At 39.5% G+C, this 27,110-nt stretch overlaps 1 protein-coding gene across 1 annotated transcript; it reads left to right on the top strand.

The window, feature by feature from the left end:
• Nucleotides 1-8,479: 8,479 nt before the first annotated feature.
• On the top strand, nt 8,480-10,158 carry LOC311088500 (uncharacterized protein). Its single transcript, XM_084122664.1, has one exon. The coding sequence runs from the start codon at nt 9,265-9,267 to the stop codon at nt 9,916-9,918; it is 654 nt and encodes a 217-aa protein (XP_083978790.1). The 5' UTR covers nt 8,480-9,264; the 3' UTR covers nt 9,919-10,158.
• Nucleotides 10,159-27,110: the final 16,952 nt, after the last annotated feature.

Below are 27,110 nucleotides of genomic sequence, written 5' to 3'. Positions count from 1 at the left end.
TTGGTTACTAGTCATCTAATGGTATTTAACATTTTGGAGATGTTATCCGACAGAAGATCCACTCCGAATCTGCTTGGGTGTAAGCCATCGGCACGGAAAAGCCTAGGACGCTCCCAAAACAGATTCCAATTATTTACAAAGAGCAGTTTCTGCTCATTGCACCATGACATTAACCCTCTGAGGTTGGCAAACGCGCGGGCGCGTTTTGCTGGATTTTCTCCACATTGTAGCACTATAAACTTAAATTACTCCGTCATTTATGGTCATACAGAAAAAAGAAATGTAAAAAAAGAATCTGTGATATTTCTACTTTTGTATGTGTCCACTTACAATCAAATCAAAACATTGTGCTTTTGTAAAATAAAGAAAATAAACAGGGTGTGCGTTCTGCCTCTCCGTCGCGGTGAACTTTTTTTTCTTGAGCACGTCTATAAACTGAAACAAAACTCAGCGAATACTTGTCACACATTTATGAGCCATATACCTTTATAAACATTTAAGTGTGTACTTTTAAATGATCTGATTCAAACTGAAAACAAATATTCTCTGTTTAAGTAATTTGTATAAAACCAACAAGATGTCCAGCTTCTCAAACGTTTGCTCATTATTTTTTAATTTACCACGCCCACTCGCGCAAAAGATATTCACATGCAAATCTCCACATGGAACGCGATCACGCTCATTAGGCCTACCTCAAAAACAAAACACCAAAACACTTTACAAGTCTCTGCTTTTAGACGCGCCTGAGCTTACATTGGATTTACCTCAGAAGAAGAAGAACGTGATTTGAAGACAAGAAAGATGTAAGGTAAGAAATTCTTACATATTAGTTTGCTATTGTTGCATAAATTTCACATTGCAGTTGAACTGTTGCTAGATATAGGGTGAATATTATAATATTTAGACCCGTGTTTACTGTTACTGTGTTTGTGGATATCTGCTCAAACGTAGATATGTATATGGTAACCATAATGTTTTATATTTGAGCGCGATCGCGTTTGAATGTATCATATTTTGCAGCGCGATCGCGTTTGAATGTATCATATTTTGCAGCGCAATCACGTTTGAAAAGCAAACGGCTTCATGTTTTTACTATTATCTCATTTCATATCATCATAAGGAATGGAAACATTTCAAGTAACATGATAATCAATATATTTTTCTCTAGCCTAGTTGTTACTGAAATCTTTTGGAAGATTTATACTGCTATAAGGTTATTGTTATTTTATCCAGCACTGCGCATAGCTTATGCCTACAAGGCACAACAAACCTGGTGTTCATATTATATATTGTTGGAAACATTTGTGTGTGTGTGTGTGTGTGTGTGTGTGTGTGTATTCTGTGAATTTTAAAAAGCAATTTTAACCAGAAAAATCTAATATTTATTTCCAAAATCGTGCAGGCCTTTCTCTTGATATCAGTATGTTCACTTTTTTTCAGGGCCCAGATGCCACTGAGGACTTCAACATTCACATGAGTCTCTGTACATGAACATGGTAAAGTGAAAATCAAACACCTTGGAAATGAAAGGTATGTACAATGTTTTTAGGAATGGCACAAAGGTCTCTGTCTTTGGATCATTGTTTTCAATAAGTGCTTTTTTGGTATTAAAATGGTATTTTTGGTATTTGGTATCTGTATCTTTGGACTATGTTGTTGAGTTGTAAATAAATCCAAACAATTTAAAAGCCATTCTTTTTTAAATCTCCTCATTTACAGTATTGTGCAAGGTTGCTCAGAATGACAGGGCCTGATAGCTCCTAATAGGGCCGTTAGGGGAGGGTCTTTGTCTTTCTCAGGTGTGAAAAGCTTACATATTAATGACCTCCGCATAAAGCTTTTTCACACAAAACACGTCGTAAATTTTTTAAATCAATATATTGTCTTATCTGAATGAGCAGTCAGGGTGATTTTCACATAGTTTTAGAGCAAATATTCTAGGCTACGTGATACAATTTTCAAAAGTCTTGTGAAGAAATAATCAGTATGGGTTTCATGGCCTTATTTCAGTGAGAATTTTTTTTTTGTATTTTCACAAACCACGCATAAATGTCATTATCTCAAAACTACAAACTTTTACATACATGCTGCTGATATATTATCGTAGCAGAGTTTGTGCTGAATACAGTGTAATTAGACTTTAGCCATGAAAATGTCACAAGTAACAGAAATAACCAGAAATGTCAGAGCATGTCAGAACACCTCCAGGGCCCAGAAAACAGCTCAGACCTCAGAGGGTTAATAGCAAATAAACACGAATGAACAGTAGGTGTGTTGAAAGATACAGTACAACTAACCGAAATGTATATCCCTCACACATAATATCGATCAGTCAGTGTTTTTCACCCGTGGAAGAGCTCAATAACAGCTGGAGAACACTATAACGTACACATGACGCTACATTTACCTCAGGAACATTAATGACCATAGCACGCTAGTTGGCTAGACAAATTAGCTAAATGGTAGTATTTTGCTAAATATGTGCACTATATTACATATTTATTTATTTTTACATAGTTTTTACATATATCGTTAAAATATTATAACATTATAATAAAACCCTATTATATTTCATTTGAGTTGTTATTTTTAACCTTTAATAATAATAAAAGCTGACAGGGCATTATATTTACAGCATTAGGTGAGATTTTTTTTTTTCTTGAGAAAAATTAACATGTATCTGTACCTAATATTTATCTAAATTAATCGATATTGAATCAAAATCGGATTCAAATCACAATAAATATATTGAAAATTTGTGTCAAGCTATAATAAAAACAGTAACCTACCAGTTATTGTACCATGTAAACACTAACGATAATTTTAGTAGCCTACTTTTAGAGCACAACATAAACTTTCCATATCATATTCTTCTGATGACGACATTTTCACATTCAGATCGTTAATCGACTTTATTACGTGTTAGAAAGCAAAGGCTTAACAGCTCGGATCAGTATGGTATCTACCAGGTAGATCCACCTTAGACACACTAATAAGATTAGAAACTGATGTAAAAAAGGCTCTAGCAATGAAAGGTGTTAGTGGCAGTATAAGTCAAGTCAAGTCAAGTGTATTTATATAGCGCTTTTCACAATACAGATTGCATCAAAGCAGCTTCACAGCATTAAACCAAAATAACACAACAAGGTTGTTTCTAGTGTAAATTTATTGATTGATAAAATTAAATTAATATCCCCAAAATATCCCCAACTGAGCAAGCCAAAGGCAACAGTGGCAAGGAACCGAAAACTCCATCAAGTGACCTAATGGTGTCCTAAAACTCCATCAGGTGACCCAATGGAGAAAAAAAACCTTGGGAGAACCCAGGCTCAGTCGGGGGCCAGTTCTCCTCTGGCATTTATGAACTAGAGGCCAGATTGTAGTTTGAACAGTAAGATTTAAAATGTTATATGAATGCCTGGCTGAAGAGATGCGTCTTTAATCTAGTTTTAAACTGGGAGAGCGAGTCTGAGCAACGAACAGTATCAGGAAGGCTATTCCAGAGTTTCGGAGCTAAATGTGAAAATGCTCTCCCTCCTTTGGTGGATCTGGATATCCTAGGTATGACCAAAAGCCTCGAATTTAGTGATCTTAAAGAGCGCGATGGATTATAGGGCGATAGAAGATCCGTTAAATAGACTGGAGCTAAGCCGTTTAGGGCTTTATAAGTCAGTAGCAATACCTTGTAATTGATACGGAACTTTATAGGTAACCAATGCAGTGATGATAAAATCGGTGATATATGATCATATTTTCTTGATCTAGTAAGAACTCTAGCGGCTGCATTTTGGACTAACTGTAGCTTGTTTATTGAGGATGCAGGACAACCAGCTAATAAAGCATTACAGTAATCTAGTCTCCAGGTCATGAATGCATGAACTAACTTTTCTGCATCGGAAACTGATAGCATATTACGTAGCTTAGCAATGTTTCTAAGGTGGAAAAAGGCTGTTCTTGTAACATATGAAATATGATTTTCAAAAGACAGGTTGCAATCGAGTATAACACCCAGGTCTTTTACTGTAGAGGATAAAGTAACAGGACATCCTACGATGTTAAAATTGTATTGTGAGAGGTTTTGTGGGCGGTTTTTTGAACCGATAAGTATTACCTCTGTCTTGTCTGGATTTAATAAAAGAAAATTACGCGTCATCCAATCTTTGATATCTTTAACACATTCTGTCAATTTGGATAATTTAGCATTTTCATCCGGCCGTGATGAAATATATATTTGAGTGTCATCAGCATAACAATGGAAACTAATTCCATGTTTCCTTATAATATTTCCAAGTGGCACCATATATATTGAGAATAACAGAGGGCCTAACACAGATCCCTGCGGTACTCCATAGTTTACTGGAGTTATGATCGATTTTTCTCCATTTAAAGAGACAAAATGGTAGTGGTCAGATAGGTATGATTTGAACCAGCTTAATGCTTGTCCTTGAACACCAGTATAATTTTGTAGTCGATCTAAGAGTATTGTGTGATCTATAGTATCGAACGCAGCACTTAGATCAAGTAAAACTAGTATTGAGAAACAGCCTTGGTCAGAAGCTAAAAGTAAATCATTTGTGATTTTAACGAGCGCAGTTTCAGTGCTGTGATGCGGTCTGAATCCAGACTGAAACTTTTCATAGATATCATTTTCTTGTAAGAAAGAGCCCAGTTGAGCGGACACCACTTTTTCTAATATTTTAGACATAAATGGAAGATTTGAAATGGGTCTATAATTTGCTAGATTATTAAGATCTAATTGTGGTTTCTTAATGAGAGGTTTTATAACTGCCAGTTTAAATGTTCTAGGAACATGACCTAAAGATAAAGACGAGTTAATAATATTGAGGAGAGGCTCTTCCACTACAGGTAACACTTCTTTCAGTAATTTAGTTGGTATAGGATCTAATAAACATGTTGTTGTTTTAGATGAAGTGATAAGTTTATTTAACTCTTTTTGTTCTATAGTTGTAAAGCACTGTAATTGTTCTTGAGGGGTGATAATTGAGGCTGAATTATAAGGCGCGATTGAAGATTGAACGTTTACAATTGTGGTTCTGATGCTTTCCATTTTCTCAGTGAAGAAGTTCATGAAATCATTACTACTAAACTGTAACGGGATATTTTGTTCGGGTGACGTCTGTTTATTTGTTAGTCTAGCCACGGTGTTAAATAAAAACCTAGGATTATTTTGATTATTTTCTATTAGTTTGCGGAGGTGCTCAGCCCTGGCCGCTTTTAGGGCCTTTTTATAATGTGACATACTGTCTTTCCACGCGATTCTAAAGACCTCTAAATTAGTTTTTTTTTTCATTTACGCTCTAAATTACGGGTTTCTCTCTTTAGAACATGCGTAGTATTGTTGTACCATGGTGCTTTAATTTTCTCTCTGACCTTTTTTAATTTAATAGGTGCAACAACATCCAATGTTCTAGAGAGAATGGTGCTCATAGTGCTAGTTAGTTCTTCTAGTTCATCTGTTTGTTTGGGTTCAGGCAGCAGATGAGACAGATTAGATAAGCAATTTGAGAAATTATCTATGGTGGATGGAAGGATTGTTCTGCCTGGTTGATAACGCGGCGCCGCATGACATATTACAGCAGTACGTAATATGCAAGTTACCATGTAATGGTCAGTGACATCATCACTTTGTGGAATGATATCTATATCAGTTGGGTCGGTTCCATATGATATAATTAAATCGAGTGTATGATTAAGACGATGAGTTGGTCCGGTGACGTTTTGCTTGACCCCAAAGGAGTTTAATAAATTTGTAAACGCAGCCCCTAACGCATCATTTGGATTGTCTACATGTATGTTAAAATCTCCAACAATTAATGCTTTATCGACATTGACTAATAGGTCTGAGAGAAAATCTGCAAACTCTTTTAGGAAATCAGCGTAAGGCCCAGGCGGTCTATACGGTAGCCAAGGCTAGAGATAATAGGGATGTTTTTCTAACATCTAAGAGCGTAACATTTAGTACAAGTACTTCAAACGAAATAAACTTATAACCCGTTTTCTGAGTAACATTGAGAATATCTCTATAGATTGTTGCAACACCGCCGCCACGACCAATCAGACGGGGCTTGTGCTTATAGGAGTATCCAGATGGAGTAGACTCATTTAGACCGAAATAATCATTTGGTTTAAGCCAGGTTTCAGTAAGGCAAAGTACATCGAAGCTATTATCTGTGACTATTTCATTTACAATAACTGCCTTAGGTGCAAGTGATCTAATGTTTAGAAGACCTAGCTTTAAAAATTGTTTTTGTTTACTAATAGCAACATTTTCTGGTTTAATAACAATTAGATTGTTCCTAGATCCTGCAGTAGATTTATTATTTGGTCTCACTAAACGAGGAATAGACACAGTTTCTATGCACTGTGTTCAACACTAGTATTTATATCAGTTAAATTGGTGCAGCAAAGACTATGATTTGGACTTTTGGTTACTAGTGAAAAGGTATTTAACATTTTGGAGATGTTATCCGACAAAAGATCTGCTCCGAATCTGCTTGGGTGTAAGCCATCAGCACGGAAAAGCCTAGGACGCTCCCAAAACAGATTCCAATTATTTAGAAAGAGCAGTTTCTGCTCACTGCACCATGACATTAACCATTCATTTAGCGCGAACAATCTACTAAACTTTTCATGTCCTAGTCGGTACGTGGGAAGCGGTCCTGACACAATAATCGTTGTTTCGGGCGATGTGCTGCGTACCGTATCGATCAGATTCCTGAAGTCTTTTTTCAGAATCTCCGTCTGGCGCAGCCTGATGTCGTTCACTCCCGCGTGCAGGACCACAGTTCCGACACGCTCGTCATCGTTCAGAATCTCGGGAACGCGAGCAGCGATTTCAGAAACACGAGCACCAGGAAAGCAGTGACTGTGCAACTTACTTTTACCTAACATAGCATGTACGTGCCGAACGATGGAATCGCCGATGATCAAAGCATCGCGTTCTGTTTTGCGGAGAGGGGAGAAGCGGTTCTGTGTGGATAGCTCGAAAACCGGGAGGGTCGGAGAGAGTTTTGGTCTGGGCCTGACTCGCGTCTTCCGCTGCGGAACCACCCAGGCTTCGTGGTGGCGTGTTGGAGCCGGAGTGAACGAGACCATGGCTGATCGCGACCTCGGCGCTCGGGACCGATGTTGAGAAACGCACGGAGTAGACGAGGTCGGAGTCAGCAGGTTAGTAACGTTAGTCACTGATTTGTGTGCATCGGCGCATGATGTTTCAAGAGCCAAACGCCGGTCTATCAGCTTGGCCTGTCTTACTAAAAGGTTGTGGATCTGTTTCTCAACAGCTTCCAGCTCAGACTGCAATGCGTGCAGTTCAAATGTATCTTCACCTGCACCAAAGGGTAGACTACTTACATCTGATATATTCGCCATTTTAACAGATGGACAGTAAGTTAGCAACGACGCTACCAGTGATGCTATCAATATTAATACTAATTTATGACTGAAGTCTTGGATATAATCCGTCTTTTTAGTGGTGCGCGGGTGTAGAGTAGACGCACGATAGGCGAAAAAGAATGTTTGTTTGTAAATGAGTGTAGAGAAGACGCGTTCAGCCGTGATCCACGGACGTAACCTATAAGAGTATCCAGCGTTGGATCACAAAAGGCTTGAGACGCGTCTGCTCAACAGTCCGCGTTGTAACTATGAGGTGTGAGCAGTAGCGCTTCTCAGTGAGGAAAAGTAGAAAATGTTCGTTTTAAGTGAGTTTAAAGAGAAAATCAAGAATTATAAATCAAATCGATAGAGCTCCAAAGAGAACAACACGTTCAGACGCGACGCATGCCAAGTATACATACTTTTAGGTCTAGTGTAGGGTTACACCGTGTCCTAACTACACGCGACGCGACGCGACGCCGCGACACGCGATAAAAGGTATCTTTTCCATGTTAATCAGAGTTTTTGTCCTAACCAGGCGCGACGGCGACACGCGACGTTTCTAATTTAGAAACGGTTTCTATTTTTCTGCAACGTCGCGCTGGAACAACAAACACAATGTGCGGCAATGATAATCTCAGGTACTGTTTATGTGCTTTATTTAATGTTAAAAGCGTGAAATGTGACTTTGAATATCATTTAGTGCTCCAGCTTTGTAGCTGTAAAAGCAACAATGGACATATTTCACCTCAGATCTTGAAATTAAACAAATGGAAACATGAACGTTAAAACTGTGAACAAACAAGTGTATTATTTGACCATGATTGTTTTAGTAACTCAGTAGCCTATGCATTTTTAAATGGTGTAACATTTGTGAATTAGATTGTGTAGCTACTTATCCATTTTCTTGCAAGTGCCGTCAAGTTTACTCTCTAGTGTTGTGCACTTGCCGCGAGACTCCGCCCACACGCTGTTCTGATTGGTTGTGATTTTTGATTGACGTTGTGGTGTCTCACAGTCGCGTCGCGTCTAGTGTGGACAGACACAGTGCCTGTCGCTGGAATTTTATCGCGTCGCGTGTAGTTAGGACACGGTGTTAGGGTTAGGACAACAGATCAAATTAAGTGTACTTTAAAGCACAACAAAAAGATTTTTAAAACCTAATGTACTTTAAAGTAAAACTCTTAGTTTGGCATTATTTTTTTTATTTTTTTAAAAGTGTACATGTACTTAATGTCACTCCTGCCAGCAGAAGCCCTATCATGGCCACCAGAGGGCACTTCTCCCTAGACCTTTTCCATTTCCATAAACCTTTGCCTGGACTCATTTTAGTGTGATTACATCCACCTGTATGTCATTGGTTTGTATCATAGGCACTTTGGCTGGCAGGTGTGACGCTTATGAAAGTGTACGTGTGTACACTTAAGTGGCTTTTTATAATTCATCAGTGTTATTATCTGCAAGTGGACCTACAGGTTTTTTTTATTATTATTATTATTATTGTACTTTCAAGATACTACAGGTACACATCCAATACCAATAAGTGCATTTTTTATTTTATTATTTTCACAAGGGTACATAGCAATTCAAAAATTATAGAGTTGTCTAGACAGCAACATGGTGTCGGCCCACATCTGGTACATATGGATTACACACAGCCCAGATGTGGGCCGGATCTGGTTGCTGTCTGGGTTCTTGTATGGTTTTCCGTTGCAAACTGATCTGGTTGTGCTATTTTACCTAATGCAACTTCCATTCTCAAAGTTCCCTGCAACAAAGCTTTGACCTTTTATCAAAAATATTACATTCTTAAACCAAATGGCATGATTTCACTGAATCCACTCTTCATTGTAGGCTTTAAAGATCAACATGGAGAAAATCATCCTAATATTCCCTCTGATATTGCTGGTGCTGCATATACAAGGAGGAGAGTTCCACAACGAGGAGTGTTTGCCTGCCGAAGCTCCACAGCCGGAAGTAGTGGAGTTTGACAACACAATCTATGCCACTTGTGAAGTAACTCCCAGCTCCAATTTGCCACGTAACCAGCCAAAGATCTTTGGGCAAATCCTCTTCAAGCAGGTCTTCCCCAATGGAGATTTAGAAGTGAAAATCAACCTCCGTGGTTTGTCTGCCATCGATCGTCAAGAGCGTGCCATGCACATCCATCAGTATGGAGACCTCAGTCAAGGCTGCATCACTGTTGGTCCTCATTATAATCCAAACGGCGTTGACCACCCTCATCATCCTGGAGACCTGGGCAACTTTGCTTCCGAGAAAGGAGTTATAAGGCAGGTCCTGACACTTCCAGACGCCAAGCTCTTTGGGCCTTATTCCATTCTGGGACGTGCGGTGGCGGTTCATGAGAAGGAGGATGATCTGGGAATGGGTTCAGATGAGGAGAGTAAACTCAGTGGGAATGCTGGACCGATAATTGCTCTCGGTGTGATTGGTATTACTACTCCAAGTCTGTGGCAGAAGACTGAAGTGCCCCCCAAGAAAATATGTGGAGGAAGGCACTGAGAGTCAAAGATGAGGGAGTCGGATATGGTGGAAGGGCAGATTCAAATAGGATAATCATGATTTTCCTTGTGTATTCTTTGTATGTGTCCTACATTAAAGTATATTTCATAACCTGAACATTCCCATGTTTTTTTTTTTCTTGGTCTTTTCAGAGGCTTTTTGGCCATAGCTTCCAATAGTAAATGCACTCTTAAAAATAAATGTAGGGTGAATGCAGGCAAAGTGGGCCGTTTAGTTTGATTTACTGTGCTCAATGGGTTAACACTTTAAGAGCATGACAATGGTCTTTAATTAAAGATACACTATTTCTTTAAATGATACAATGGTTTTGGTTGATGCAATATGACACTGGAGGATGTGGCTACATCTCAAGGGAGGACACCCTTATTGTTGAAGGTAGACATAACCTCTGACATACGATTTTATTTTCTAAATTATAAGGTTTCTCGCTAAATGTCAATAAATGGGTATATTATTCTGACAGTTTGTTACTACAGTTAACAGGGAATCAAACTGTAAGGTGTTTAAAGCTACAATATGTAAGATTTATTTAATTTTTTTTTTTTTAAATAAAATAACCAAAAATCACTTGCAAAGTGTGATATATTTCCTGCAGTTGTGTACTTCCAGTATCCCAAAAGTTCCCAAAGATTTTTAATTTCAGAGAAATTCCAATTTTAAATTAAAGCTGCAAGCAGCATTTATCGGGGTTCAAGCATTTAAGGCCTTTAAGCACAAATGCATAAAAAGACATTAAGTTTTATTTGGCAACCATTTAACCACTGACATCATACATGGAAAAGACCATTTCCAGCCAATTTAACATAGGAAATATATGGTTTTCAAAGCTTTTTAACAGTTATAGCGCCACCTATGGTCTGATCTCCATAAAATTGTGCATTCTTGTTTACAATGTTATTTCACATATGCTCACCAATTTTTGTGAAGTTCTGAGTTTTCATTTAGGATTTAAAGGCTTTTGAGTTCATTTTCTAAATAACCCTGTTATAGCCATCCAAATGCAACGCCCGTAAGGAGACGGAATGTTGTAGGACCCTGAAATTCTAGGTTTGAGTGGTTTTGGAGGGGTCTGGTCCTGGTTTTGAGTGGTTTGGGTTAGGTTTTAGTGGTTTGGGAGGGGTCTGGTCCTGGTTTTGGGTGGTTTGGGTTAGGTTTTAGTGGTTTTGGAGGGGTCTGGTCCTGGTTTTGGGTGGTTTGGGTTAGGTTTTAGTGGTTTTGGAGGGGTCTGGTCCTGGTTTTGATTGGTTTGGGTTAGGTTTTAGTGGTACTGTTTTCCACCCCTTCTTTCTACCATAAGGTCCATTTGTAGTTCATGAAAGTTTTAGCGCAAGTTCTGCCAGGAAGACTCTATCAACGCATCATGTATTACCTCACTTCTAACCAATCATGTGCTAACACTCGCAGTACAAAAGATTGGTACTTACATTTGTCTGAGTTCGCAGATGCTGACGCTGCCAATTACCTCCATCCTCCCCCACCACCACCAGGATGGTCCCTTCCTTTACCTCCAGGGAGTCGCCTTCGTCTTCAGGCAGGATATGCAGCTTCCGCTACCTTCGCATTGTGCGCTAAGGACGGGGCCTACGCCAAAGAACTTTATAAATTTATGCTTGCTGGGCTGTTAATAAATATACGCTTGTTATATCAATTTATCTCCCGAGTCTTTCTGGTAGAACTAAAGGCTCAGAGGGGCTGATAGTGATCAAGGCCTGTAGGCCCAGATGTGTGTACTTCGGGGGTCAATGAACTGTCACACCTTTAGTGCGGTGGGGGAGATGTAATTATCTGATTGGTCATCTTGAACGTCTCTCATTTGGGTTAAAGTCACATGGTCAGGAAAGGATAAAACAAGATTGCAACTGTTGCTCTGTCTCTTCTTCTCTGGGTCCCTTTCTTGGGTCTCTCTCTCTCTCTCTACACACTCTCTCTCTCTCTCTATCTCCTCTTACTCTCTTCTCTCTCTCTCTCTACACTCTCTCTCTACACACTCTCTCTCTCTCTTTACCTCCTCTTTCCTCTTACTCTCTACACCTCTCTCTCTCTCTCTACACTCTCTCTCTCTCTATCTCCTCTTACTCTCTTCTCTCTCTACACTCTCTCTCTACACACTCTCACTCACGCTCTATCTCTCTCTTTACCACCTCTATCCTCTTACTCTCTCTCACTCTCTCTCTACACACACTCTCTCTCTCTCTCTCTTTACCAGCTCTTTCCTCTCTCTCTCTCTCTCTCTCTCTCTCTCTCTACACTATTTCTCTCTCTCTACACACACTCTCTCTCTCTCTCTCTCTCTCTCTCTCTCTCTCTCTACACACACTCTCTCTCTCTGGTAACATTTTTCATATATGCTGGGTAAGATTAATGGTATAAGTTATCATCATCTATTTTGTAACTATTTTTAGTGTAACCATAACCATATTTTGTCATTAAACCTTTTCAATTACAAATAATGTGCTAACTAGTTTTGATTTGGTATTGACTTTGAAGTGCTTCATATTGCAATACAATATCATCACTCTCTACAGCAACGCTCTCCCACATATTAAGCTATTGTAACTGCGCTTGTTTCCGTCGCTGGTATAAGTGGCAGTGGGTGGAATAGACAAGAAATGTGCAGTTTTCTACCATCTTGCTGACAACGTTTCTTTAGTCTTGCAGACTGAACCCCTGCAGGAAATCCACCCATACAGGCTATTCTTAGCATTACTGCTAGTTTCACGTCTTAATTTTAGCAGTTTCCTGCATGCCATTAAACTCTAGAAGTAAAATCATTACATTGTTAGTGATAAAATTGGTTTATTACTGAAAAGGTTTCCACTATCCATGACTCCTGTATTAAAAAAACAGTTTTTAAAAGTATTGTAAAGTAATTATTAGCATCAGCTTGGTAAAATAAAGTCCATTTGCACATGAGCGTCTGTAAAGCAGATATTAACTGTCTTCAGGGAGTTTCTACACATGGATTATAACGTTCTGCTTTACTCTCTCCAGCCTTGAGAAATATATCAGATCCAGACTCCTTTATCAACACTACAAATGCTCTGGAAGATCTGGGATGTATTTCTCAAGCACCACTGATTTAACTTCCACCTCCCTGAACTTCTGGACCACTTTGCTAAAACACTTGAACGAGTCATTTTCGACCAACTATCTACATTTCTCAGAAGCGCCACTAAACTGAGGCGGCCCTGCTCTCGGTTATTGAAGCGGGTTCTCAACTGAGTTTGTTATGGTCATGTTCATGTTTGTTTCAAGTTTCAAGTCAAGTCGGGTCTTTGTTTATCTTGTATTTGTTCATATGTTGGATCTAAATAAAACTGCACACGGGTTCTCAACTACAACTCGCTTCAGTGGACTTACAGACACATAAAGACGCAGCATTCCTGATGTTCATGCCAGGAGGAAAAGAGCGCGGTCTGTGAACGACAGAGGACCAGCGACAAAGAGAGTGTGTTCTCGCTCAGAGTTCCCTCGGCGGCCAGCGGAGAACCTCGAGAATGTTAAAGTGTTGTATTGAAACCGATGTGTTCTGTAGCAATAAACATAAAACATTCTGTGCCTCATCAAAAGAGCTCTTTTCCTCCTCTGACTCAATAGTAAGACGAGTGACTATATAAGCGAAACCTCTCCGCCGGGAGATATTTGGCAGAGCGGAAGCTCGGCTCAACTCCAGCTCACCTGTCACATGTCATTCTTTTAGGTGGCAATGTTACGTAATGTTAAAAATAGATTATTTTAGAGAAAAATATCCTCAGAAGTCACGCTTTAAGGGTAATAGAGGCCGACGGAAAGAGAGATCGAGACGAACGGGAAAAGTTAGAAATACACATGAAAGAAGGATGAAACTATCTGGATTAAGGCCAAATCAAACGTGATGAAACTGACAATTTATTTAATTCAAAGAGTTTATTGAACAGCTGAATGATGATTATTTTTGGCTTTGTTTCTGCAAGGCCGTTTTTTTTGGTTTTCTTGTTTTTTTTCTATTTCTTATGTCATCTGAGTCATTGCCCTATTGAATCCTGATCTGTCCCTGCCATGAATGCTCTGTCTGTGGTTTGGACATGGCGAGCCAATCATTTACATTTAGTCATTTAGCAGATGCCTGTCACAGTGTCTGGTTGGTGCACCCTGGGTGTCCACTAGAGGTCTCTTCCCCATACCGTCACCACCACATCATGAACTGCATTTCCCATAATCCTTTGTCTGAACTCATCACTGATCATTACACACAGCTGTTCCCATCTGTCTATTTATACCCTGTCTGTTTCAGTTATTGTCATGGAGTCCTTATTTGATGTCAGATTGCACTTCTGAGTTCCATTCCTGTTTTGTTTCTTGTTTTTGGACTGTCTTTGTATGGATTTTGACCCTTTGCCTGGCTGGTCTATGATTACGGATTACCCCATTTAACTGCACATGGATCTTACTCTTTTTGTGTGCATCCCGTGACAATGCCTTTGTCCAAAGCGACTTACAAATGAGGAATACAGCAAGCAAGTCATCATGAAGAGGCAAAAACAACACAAGTGCTCAAAATACAAAGTTCAGGCACTGCTCAGAGTAGCATAAGTCAGACAAGGGAGGATTAAAGGAAAATAAATTAATTATTTTGCTCACGGAAGAGATGAGTTTTCAGCTGTCTTTTGAATTTTGTCAGGGATTCTGCATTCCGGATGAGGGTGGGGAGATCATTCCACCAGCAAGGAACCGTGAATGAGAAAGTTCTGGAGAGTGATTTTGTGGCTTATCATCTGGTTAAAATGTGAGAAAGAGCTGTGTGTCATCAGCATAGCAATAGTAAAAGAAACCATGAGCCTGTATGATGGGTCCCAGTGATGTGGTGTAGATGGAGTAGAGGAGGGGTCCAAGCCCTGAACCCTGGGGGACCCCTGTGGTCAGCTGATGTGCTCTGGATACCTTGCTTCTCCATGCGACCCTGAAGGATCTACCTGTGAGATAGGACTCAAACCAGTGGAGAGGAGTACCTGTGATACTCAGGGATGAGAGGGTGGACAGAAGGATCTGATGATTCACAGTGTCGAAGGCAGCAGACAGATCCAGGAGAATGAGAACTGATGATTTGGAAGCAGCTTTCGCGATCCGCAGGGCTTCTGTGACCAACAGTAATGCCGTCTCGGTTGAATGCCCTTTCTTGAAGCCAGATTGGATATTCTGAGACAGGAAAGATGATATTTGGTTGAAAGCAACTCGTTCAAGTGTTTTCGCTATGAGTGGTAGGAGAGAGAACGGTCTGTAACTCTCTGAGTGATGTGTTTAGTGTTGTTTTTTTAAGCAGTGGAGTAACCCGAGCCTGCTTGAATGCTGCAGGGGAAATGCCAGTATGGAGGGAGAGTTGATGATGTGTGTGAGTGCTGGTAGAAGTGTGGGAGAGACGGCTTGTAGAAGGTGTGAGGGGACGGGGTCTAGAGGGCAGGTGGTAGGATGACTGGAGATTAGGCCCAAACTCGAGGCACGATGCGTCCACTGAAAGAGCAGATAAGACAGATCGCCAACTCTCTGGACCGATGCCAGAACCAGCAGAAGGGCCGTCTTTAAATTCATCAACTGGGTTCAGAGATGATCACGGCTCTATTGTGATCAAACTGTGAGTTCTCTCACTCAGCAGTAACATGTTTCCAGACCTCAACAGTGAGATCACAGCTGTGAAAACACTACGGAAATCATGTAATGTCACACTTAGAGCACAGCCCACTGACACCTCGCTGTAAAGAGAAATCTATTTATTATAAAAATTCTCATCATCTGGCAATGGAATTTTGCCAAATATTCCTTTCTTAAAATTAAACTGAACTAAAATAATCGTTAATGGAACCCAAAATAATTTTTTTTACAGTTCCCATCCCTGATCATTATCTCCTTTGTTTCTGCAAAACTGACTGCAGTCTCATAATTACTGCAAGCTGACAGGTAATTAGCAGCTTAAGAGAATAGATGATTTAATGAGAATGATCTAAAAGAGTAAAACTGTCCTCATTTTCTAGCCTGAACTCAACAACATGACCTTCAACTAAACCTTGCTGAGACAGAACTGCTCCTGGTCTCGGCCAACCCAACACTTCATCACAACTTCTCCACTCAGCTATTGGTGATCAGTTGAACTTCACAGACCACAGTGCTAGAACTGCAGATTAGCCTTATACAACATTAGGAGGATCAGGCCCTTCCTATCGGAGCTTCACAACTCCTTGCCCAAGCGCTTGTTCTCTCCAGACTGGACTATTGTAATGCTCTCAATGACTTGACTACAGAACAACCACTGGCTCTGCTCCTCTACACCTAAACTCACTACTCCAGACCGATGTGTCTCCAGAAGCTTGTGTTCTGCAATTGAACGGTGTCTTGTGGTGCGTCATCTCAAAGAGACACAGAATCACTTTCACAGACCTTCACCTGGACTGTTCCTGCTGGAGGAACGACCTGCCGAACTCAACCTGAGCTGATGAGGCTTTAGCCATCTTCAAGGAACGGCTGAAAACGCATATATTTCATCAACACTCGACCCATTAATACTCACACTTAATATTCTATATTACGATACATTACGAGCTCATGAAGGGGAACAAACATCTCAGGAAAGGAGACTTATTAAACACAACTGCAGAGGTTTTATCAAGACAATTATAGTAATTATTCAAAATGAAAAAAGATGCTAAAAACAGGAATGAACAGACAAGATCCAAGAATCCTCAAATCAGCTCCATCACACAGAGAGAGAGAGAGAGAGATTATACAGTCTGAGTCTGTCCATTACTGTATTAACCCTCTGAGGTCTGAGCTGTTTTCTGGGCCCTGGAGGTGTTCTGACATGCTCAGACATTTCTGGTTATTTCTGTTACTTGTGACATTTTCATGGCTAAAGTCTAATTACACTGTATTCAGCACAAACTCTGCTACAATAATATATCAGCAGCATGTATGTAAAAGTTTGTAGTTTTGAGATAATGACATTTATGCGTGGTTTTTGAAAATACAAAAAAAAATTCTCACTGAAATAAGGCCATGAAACCCATACTGATTATTTCTTCACAAGACTTTTGAAAATTGTATGACGTAGCCTAGAATATTTGCTGCAAAACTATGTGAAAATCACCCTGACTGCTCATTCAGATAAGACAATATATTGATTTAAAAATTTTACGACGTGTTTTGTGTGAAAAAGCCTTATGCGAGAGCTCATTAATATGTAAGCTTTTCTCACCTGAGAAAGACAAAGAACCTCCCCTAACGGCCCTATTAGGAGCTATCAGGCCCCTATCATTCTGAGCAACCTTGCACAATACTGTAAATGAGGAGATTTAAAAAATAATGGCTTTTAAATTGTTTGGATTTATTTACAACACAACATAATCCAAAGATACACAACAAATGCCAAAAAAGCACTTCAAAGACAGAGACCTTTGTGCCATTCCTAAAAACATTGTACATACCTTTCATTTCCAAGATTTTCACTTTACCATGTTCACGTACTGAGACTCATGTGAATGTTGAAGTCCTCAGTGGCATCTGGGACCTGAAAAAAAAAAAAGTGAACATACTGATATCAAGAGAAAGGCCTGCACGATTTTGGAAATAAATATTAGATTTTTCTGGTTAAAATTGCTTTTTAAAATTCCTTTTTAAAATTCACAGAATACACACACACACACACACGTTTCCAACGATATATAATATAATGAACACCAGGTTTGTTGTGCCTTGTAGGCATAAGGTATATGCGCAGTGCGGATAAAATAATAATAACAATAAATAACCTATAGCAGCCTATAAATCTTCCAAAAGAAGCTAGAGAAAAATATATTGATTATCATGTTACTTCAAATGTTTCCATCCGTTATGATGATATGAAATGAGATAATAATAAAAACATGAAGCCGTTTGGTGCGTTTTGCTTTCATCCAAAATATGATACATTCAAACGCGATCGCTTGCAAAATATGATACATTCAAACGCGATCACTCTCAAATATAAAACATTATGGTTACCATAAACATATCTATGTTTGAGCAGATATCCACAAACACAGTAAACACATATGATACATTCAAACGCGATCGCTTGCAAAATATGATACATTCAAACGCGATCGCTTGCAAAATATGATACATTCAAACGCGATCGCTTGCAAAATATGATACATTCAAACGCGATCACTCTCAAATATAAAACATTATGGTTACCATAAACATATCTATGTTTGAGCAGATATCCACAAACACAGTAAACACGGGTCTAAATATTATAATATTCCCCATATATCTAGCAACAGTTCAGCTGCAACGTGACATTTATGCAACAATAACAAACTAGGCTATGTAAGAATTTCTTACCTTATCTTTCTTGTCTTCAAATCGCGTTCTTCTTCTTCTGAGGTAGCCTAAATCCAATGTAAGCTCAGGCACGTCTTTCAAACTCGACGAAAAGTGAAGTGAAGTGTTTTGTTGTTGAGGTAACGAGCGCGTTCGCGTTCCATGTGGAGATTTGCATGTGAATATCTTTTGCGCGAGTAGGCGTGGCCAAATTAACTGTAATGAGCAAGCGTTTGAGAAGCTGGACATCTTGTTGGTTTTATACAAATTACTTAAACAGAGAATATTTGTTTTCGTTTTGAATCCGATCATTTAAAAGTACACACTTAAATGTTTATAAAGGTATATGGCTCATAAATGTGTGACAAGTATTCGCTGAGTTTTGTTTCAGTTTATAGACGTGCTCAAGAAAAAAAAGTTCACCGCGACGGAGAGGCAGAACGCACACCCTGTTTATTTTCTTTATTTTACAAAAGCACAATGTTTTGATTTGATTGTAAGTGGACACATACAAAAGGAGAAATATCACAGATTCTTTTTTTATATTTCTTTTTTCTGTATGACCATAAATGATGGAGTAATTTAAGTTTATAGTGCTACAATGTGGAGAAAATCCGGCAAAACGCGTCGGCGCGTTTGTCGACCTCAGAGGGTTAATATTATATTTAAAGCAGTTTACATATGAAGCGCAAGAGAATTACTTTCAACACTGTAGGCAAATATATCCATAAAATCCATATAAATGAAAATAAATCTGGCTTTTTATATGTAAAAAACTACAAGTCACTATAAGTTTTTTCTCTGTTTTCTGAGAAGAAAATAAAACGATGAACAATCCTCTGTAAGTTTTTGCTATTGTAAATATTGCTGCAGATTGGCTCTAAACTCATCAGTATTTTATTCTAATATTGTCGGCATCTCTATTTCCTCTGGGTGCTTCGAGTCCTTCCTCCCTGCAAAATAAAAGCATTGACTGACCTCTCGTATGTGTTTTTATCATGATTGCAGATTGTTCCAGATCAGATGAGTGTGAATCATCAGATTGTGTGCGGCTCAAAACTCACCAGCTCTTCTTGCACAGATGATCTGAAGAAGAATCACAGTAGGAGCAGCAAACACTGCGATCTCAACAATAATCACAATCACTGCAGGAAACATGAGAGGAAGAAGAGAAACTGTACATGACTGAAGTCAAGGGTATTCAACTATCAACAGTTATTGATGAAGCATTTACAGACTGACTGATAGTTTAATGTTATAAAGCTGTCAGTATAAATCGGGGGTCGGCAACCCGCGGCTCTAGAGCCGCATGCGGCTCTTAAGCGCCGCCCTAGTGGCTCCCTGGAGCTTTTTCAAAAATATGAAAATGGAAAAAATATTTTTTGTTTTAATATAATTTCTGTAGGAGGAAAAACATGACAAACATTCTTAAAACCCTTTCGCACGTACGATCACATCGGTGTGATTAGAACGGTCAGTGCATGACGTGATCAACTGCTAAATTCAAATGTGCTTTCGCGCGTTGGCTGGCGCTGAGCCAGAGACAGGCGCGCTCAGAGCTGTCATATAGCACAACTTTTCAGTGTTTTCAACCACATAATGTTTATTTTAGGTTTCAGACATATAAGTACTAAAAAAACAATACATTTAGAGTTTGTAAAATACACACTGATGTTAAAGGAAGAGGCAATAATAATCCTTTCCATTATAATTAGACACGTTTTATTCATATCAGATACACATTGTGTAAGTAACTTTAAAGTTTACTCTATTCTTCTCCCAGTTCACCAGCCACTTATTTTTATGTATTTCGGGAGAAGTGGATGAATTCACGTGTTGTAAATCCAACAGATCCGATTCTCTGAACTGCGTCTGCGGCACAAACTAAGATGGCGGCGCCCATCGCGCATACAGCTCAACTAACGCGATCGTTATAAAGGTGTTTAAACAACAAAACACTTCCACTTGCATATATTTGACAATCGGAATATCAGATATTTCATGCCATATCTAACAAATTTGTGAATATTTTGAATAAAAAAGGAAAAATGACATAAAAGCAGATCATCATTCATTCAGCTCTGTTGTTGCTGCGGTGTGTCACGTGACACGCAATGACGCGTCACCATGGAAACCATAAAGCGACACACGGTCGCCTTGAAAAACTCACGCTGGGGGGGTCAGTCAGAATATTTTAAACTTACGTGTGAAAGGGTTAAAGTTTTTCAACGTTGTAAAAATAATACACGAATAAATAAAACGAAACATAATAAATTAAAATTATAATGGAAGTTAAACTTAAAGCACCGTAGTCACGTGGTGCGTCATTCTCTCCAGGATGCGCTGCAGGGAAATAAACATTTAATCATGAATGCTCATTATGTAACGTTATTTGTAGCCTTCTTAATAAAGCTAATATAGACACTTACAGCATGTGTTGCCTTCATTATAAGGCTTATATAAGGCTTTTAATTTTTTGCGGCTCCAGACAGATTTTTATTTTATTTTTTTTGGTCCAATATGGCTCTTTCAACATTTTGGGTTGCCAACCCCTGGAATAAATGAACGTGTCGTACCTCTGTATAATGATACAGCATTCACACAGACTTCAGTTTCTGATGCTGTATCAGCTGGATCTGTGGATCACGTCTGTTAGTTCAGTTCAACACATATACACAACATCATCATCACATAATACTTCAGCTTCACATCACAGAAATGATGAATATGTGCACGAGTCTGTCATCTATTATCTTCTTACTTCACTCTCAAGCTGTCAGGAGGAGAATGACTATCGCCATTCACCAAAGATAAATCTATTTATACAGTGATCATGTGATCATGAACCTTGTGTAGGAGCTGCTGCTTTAGTTCGGCTTGATGTCTTCTCAGAGTTTGAGCTTCTGACTGGAATCAGTGTTGGTGAAGCGACTGGAGATGCAGAAGATGAATGTTCAGACGCATCACCTGTAGGACATTAACATCATATGTTCATATCGATCATGACCTGCAGTTTGTGTTCCATCATCACAGTTTACAGTGGCAGTAGTTGAGAAGAGACTGTACTGTATTACTGTATAACTGTATTACAGTGTTACTGTATAATTTATTCCTGGTTTATATGAGAGTGAAACACAGTTGAGCTTCTGCAAATAAACCTTCAGTTTGAATGAAGGACATAAGCCTTATAATTCCTAAAGCCGACCTCCTACATGGGTCATACTAGGCTTTAATACACTCTGATTTATGCAATATATCATGTATGACCCATGTAGGAGGCCAATATTGGGAATTATAAGGATTGTTATGCAGTTTATGACTTTGACCACTGATATTTTACAACTCCAAAACGTATGAAGCCATCAGAAAGAGTAGAGCCAATCTGTGGAAGTTTTCACAAATCTGTCAGAAAAGAGTGTTTTCTCACCTGAATACTTGACAGTGTATCTGACTGAGGTCTCAAGCTGATTTCTGAGAGTAAGCTGACATCTCCACTCTCTGTTGTCATCTTCATTCAGGAGTGTTGTAGTCAGACTGATGATACAGCGATCTGGAGCTGATGATGATGATATCTGATATCTGGAGTCTGTCTTCAGATCAACACCAGTCTGATTCACCCACAACAGCTCAAGTCCCTCAGAACTGACCCTAACATCACAGAAGAGATATGAATACAACTGACAGGAGAGAGTCACAGAGCGGCCTGGACTGATCTCAGTCTGTGAGGATGAAGATGATGATGATGATGATGAGGATGATGATGATGACACTGAAACTGAACACAAGACACAAATCACATACTCTTCAATCATCATCTGAGTTTAAAGGGAGAATCTGCACTTTTTAAATTGATCACTAATCATAAACTTACCATGAAGAACATACAGAAAAACAAAAGCAACAGGTTCTTGTTCTCCATTCACATATTGTCTGCAGTTGTATAATCCATAATCTTCTACTGTGACGTTCTTGATGTTCAGAGAGCAGTCAGACTCCAGACTCAGTCTCTCATGTCTCTCTGTGTCTTTATTCTTCATCCCTCGATAAATCAGTTCAACTACTGAATCTTCTAACCCTGAATCACTGTTCTCGTTTTTTTCCCATACAGCTGATTTGCAGTCAGAAAGAACATTACAGGACAGAGATACATTTTCACCAGAACTGATGAACACATGAGTCTTAGTCACTCCACTGGTTCCTGAAACACAGTATATCTCAGTGATCATTATGATATATATTAATAAATGAAACCATAAAACACACCAGCATAAAAAGCAGTTTTAAATCATAGTATTTTTTCCTGACTTAAAGCAAACAACACACTCTCCAGAATAAACTATTAGTCTTTATCAGAGAGCTGTTCAAATCACTGACACACTCTTAATATGAAGATAATTCTTCATCATCAGATGTTTGAGTGACACTATGTCCAGTATCAGGAATAATACAGTATGATCTGTGTGTATCAATACACAACTCTGAGATCACAACGTGAATGTGTGCAAGAATAAACTGAGCATGTTCAAATGAACTCTTTCCAGACTAATTCCACTAAATGTCTTTAGAGAAAATACAGATTTCTTTACCTGTGAGAAGTGAAGAGAGAATGATCAGTCCCAGCAGACACAGATCACACTTATCAGCCATTTTCTGTTTCTGTCAGTCTTGCTCTTCATTATATATAGTTACAGCTCCTCCTTTAAACATCATCAGCTCCTCCTGTGGTTATTAACTTCCTTTCATCTGACCAACCGAGTGTTTAAATGCGTTGCTATATAGTGACACTATACCAGTGTAACTTTGTCCTCTCTGTAGATTGGGATCATATAGACTCTGAACTGTGTACTTTAACACTGAGGATTTTGCTCTGTGGTCTTGAATGGTCTTGACTCTGAGTGACACTCAACTTTCCTCTACAGATGTATAGATGCTACAATTTGTTAATAGTTGCAATAGTTGTTCTCGAAATAAAAGAGAATGTGTGAAAAGTAGCTGGTTGAAAATGAAATAAAATGTTCAAATGAAGATGTGTTGAATTTGCAGGGCGAGCTCAAACTAAAGCCTAGTTTGAGCTTGGCCTGCGAACTTAAGGGTCATAGGAAGAGAGTGTATGTGTGTAGCTATAGTTACATGACATGTTTAGGGGTGTTTAAACCACATGTGTTTTTGAAGAGAGCTTGGAGCATCTCTTGCTTCACAGATAGAAAAGGTGTGAAGCCGAAGAGAGGACAAAGGGGCTGAAACAGGAACTTTTCATATAGAGCTTTTGGTGTGTGTGCTGCATAAGACAAGGGTGATACGATCTGTAGATAATCTGAATATGTGCTTTCACAAGCTTACGTTAATGAAAGTCCCAAGCATTACCTTATACGGGAATTAACTGTACTAAGGCCTTCTTGCAAGAATAAAGTACTTCAAAGACAAGTGGGTTTGCTTTTCACTGCAGTCTCACCACTAAATAGATCATTTCTGCAACAAGCGTGACAGCACCAACATGTGTGTTAGATGGTTTAAAAAGGCTTGTGTAGATAGTTCAGACATCAAATGAAGGAGATCTGGTCTGGGTCTCTTTGATTAACTCAGATAAGAAAATAAACAAACAGGCACACAGAGCACGATCGCCTTGGCAGAAGGCAAAACAAAACAAAACAGACAGTATTAATCTCTTGGCTTCGACGGGAACAGCGTGCGCGTGTGTCACGTGGAGACCCAGACTTCTCTCTCTCTCTGAGAAGCCCGCGGCTTTTATCCGCTCTCTCCACGGCAATTACTGGAATTATAAACAGGTGTTAATCATTCCCTCATTCCCCAACTCACATCACGCTGATCTCCCGACAGTTCTTCCGACTGCAGACCGTGCTAAACCACGCCCCCTCTGCCACATACCCCCACCGCCCGACTCAGGCCAGGGAGCCGTCCGAATATTCAGGTACAAACCTGCGATAATATCCCGTCAGCCCCAGGAACTGTCTCACCTCCTTTTTGGTCTTGGGCCTCGGGCACGTCGCAATTGCTGCAGTCTTGTCAATTTGGGGACGCACCTGCCCGTGGCCCAAGTGGAAGCCCAGATACCTAACTTCTACTCGCCAAATCGCGCACTTCTTCGGGTTGGCCGTGAGCCCCGCTTGCCTCAGCGACCTCAGGACCGCCCGCACATGCTCCATATGCCGCTGCCAGTCATTACTGTAAATGACGATATCGTCCAAGTAAGCAGCGGCATGCAGTGTGGGGCCGGAGGATCCGGTCCATGAGGCGCTGGAAGGTTGCGGGAGCCCCGAACAAGCCGAAAGGAAGGGTCAAAAATTGGTGTAATCCAAACAGCGTAGTAAAGGCAGTTTTCTCTTTGGATAATGGTGACAGGGGGATCTGTCAATATCCCTTAGTTAAATCCAATGTCGAATAAAATCGAGCAGTGCCTAGCCGATCAAGCAACTCGTCTACCCGAGGCATTGGATACGCGTCAAACTTTGACATGGCATTGACTTTTCTGTAGTCGACACAGAACCGGATGGAGCCGTCGGTCTTGGGAACCAAGACTATCGGGCTAGCCCAGTCGCTGTGGGACTCCTCGATTACCCCCAATTTGAGCATTGACTCCAATTCTTCCTGAACAACTTTTTTCTTGTGTTCAGGCAGTCTATAAGGCCGACTGCAAACTACCACGACTGGCTCAGTCTCAACATGGTGCTGAATTAACTTTGTGCGGCCAGGCAGAGGCGAGAACACGTTCAGAGAATTCCTTTTGCAACTTGGCTACGTCAGCGAGCTGTGACGGAGAGAGGTGGTCTCCACTAGGGGCCAGAGCGAGGGATTGGCGTTTAACATTCGCCTCTGGCCCGAGATCCTCCTTCTCGCCAATCACCGTCGCAAGCATCGCTGACTGTACTTCGTTCAACTTTTTAAGGAGGTTTAGATGGTAAATCTGACATGCTCCATCTCTGTCTGAACGACGAACCTCATATTTGAGATTACCAATGCGTCGTGTGACCTCAAAGGGCCCTTGCCACTTTGCCAATAATTTAGAGCTAGTCGTTGGGAGTAATACGAGTACTTTATCTCCTGGTGCAAAGCTTGGTTCCCCTATTGTACAGTCGAGCTTGTTTGTCCTGGGCCTGGAGCAAATTCTCCATAGAGAGCCACCCTAAAGTGTGGAGATTTGCTCGCAGGTCCAGGACATACTGAATTTCGTTTGTGCTGTTTGACGGTCCGTCCTCCCAAGTCTCCTTAACCCTCTGAGGTCTGAGCTGTTTTCTGGGCCCTGGAGGTGTTCTGACATGCTCTGACATTTCTGATTATTTCTGTTACTTGTGACATTTTCATGGCTAAAGTCTAATTACACTATATTCAGCACAAACTCTGCTACAATAATATATCAGCAGCATGTATGTAAAAGTTTGTAGTTTTGAGATAATGACATTTATGCGTGGTTTGTGAAAATACAAAAAAAAATTCTCACTGAAATAAGGCCATGAAACTCATACTGATTATTTCTTCACAAGACTTTTGAAAATTGTATGACGTAGCCTAGAATATTTGCTCTAAAACTATGTGAAAAATCACCCGGACTGCTCATTCAGATAAGACAATATATTGATTTAAAATTTTTACGACGTGTTTTGTGTGAAAAAGCTTTATGCGGAGGTCATTAATATGTAAGCTTTTCACACCTGAGAAAGACAAAGACCCTCCCTAACGGCCCTATTAGGAGCTATCAGGCCCTGTCATTCTGAGCAACCTTGCACAATACTGTAAATGAGGAGATTTAAAAAAGAATGGCTTTTAACCTGTTAAGCTGCAACCCCACTTGTGAAAAATCCCCAGAAATGACATACCCAAACTGAAACAGATACAGTTCATGAACCCTTTGCACTAAAAGCACAAGTATGATCTCGTTTGAAAGCTGACACCTGGCAGTTTATTGTAAATGTAGAATTATTGTCATAATGAAAAAAATTGTTATAAATAGCTTCAAAGTTTTGTAAAGTTATTAGAAATTAATTTTTATGAAACATCCTCATGAAAATAAAATTGAAGTTGGCACTGTAGCAATCTAGAAATGCACTACAGCTAAAGCCACGTCTAAACATTTTATGTTTAAAATCTGAAGATAATAAGTCCAAAACTCTGTATTTAGTTAAATGTTTTTCAAGACCATGTCAAATGACTTTATTTTGATTTGACGCTAAAATGCTACTGATGTTTATTGTCATCTTCTAACCATCTATCCAGTATATTGTCTCTATTGTTTTGCAAAACAATCCCCATTCAGTGTCAGTCTCCCCATGCACACATTCACACCTCTCCAGCCTGGTTATGGCTCTAAATATGCATTTCTTTTGTCTGCATTATAGTTACTAACGACTGGCTATTCACAGGCTATTCATATGGTTTCAGTCCCTAATTTCTTTTCTCAAAGTTCACCTCACATTTTAAACTGTATCAAATGCATTTCTTGAATAAAGAAACATTTCAGTAAGCATTCAAAAAATAATAAAAGTATAACTTCTAGGTGGCAGGTGCACCTAGGGCTAGCTAGCATGTTAGCTTAGCACACCATCAATACACGACAATTTATGAGATTAAAACCATGTTTGTGCTCCAAACTTACTTCATAACGCAAGTCGAGTATTTTAAATAATCTTCTGTGATCTAATTTGGCTTCAGATAAAAAAATCAGACAGAAAATATACTATTGGATAGTGTTCTGCACAATGATAGTCTATACAGATTAGCATTACATTATAAATATAATCTATTATTATGAAAATACCTGGCATGGCTTGAAAAACACAGGTAACTCAAATATCATTGCAATCATGTTTATTGTCTTCAAAACATCT

The sequence above is a fragment of the Abramis brama genome (assembly GCF_963993115.1).
Source record: "Abramis brama genome assembly, chromosome: 1".
Classification (NCBI taxonomy): Eukaryota; Metazoa; Chordata; class Actinopteri; order Cypriniformes; family Leuciscidae; genus Abramis; species Abramis brama.
The sequence above is the reverse complement of the archived record's forward strand: the minus strand, read 5'-3'. Positions and strand labels throughout refer to the sequence as shown.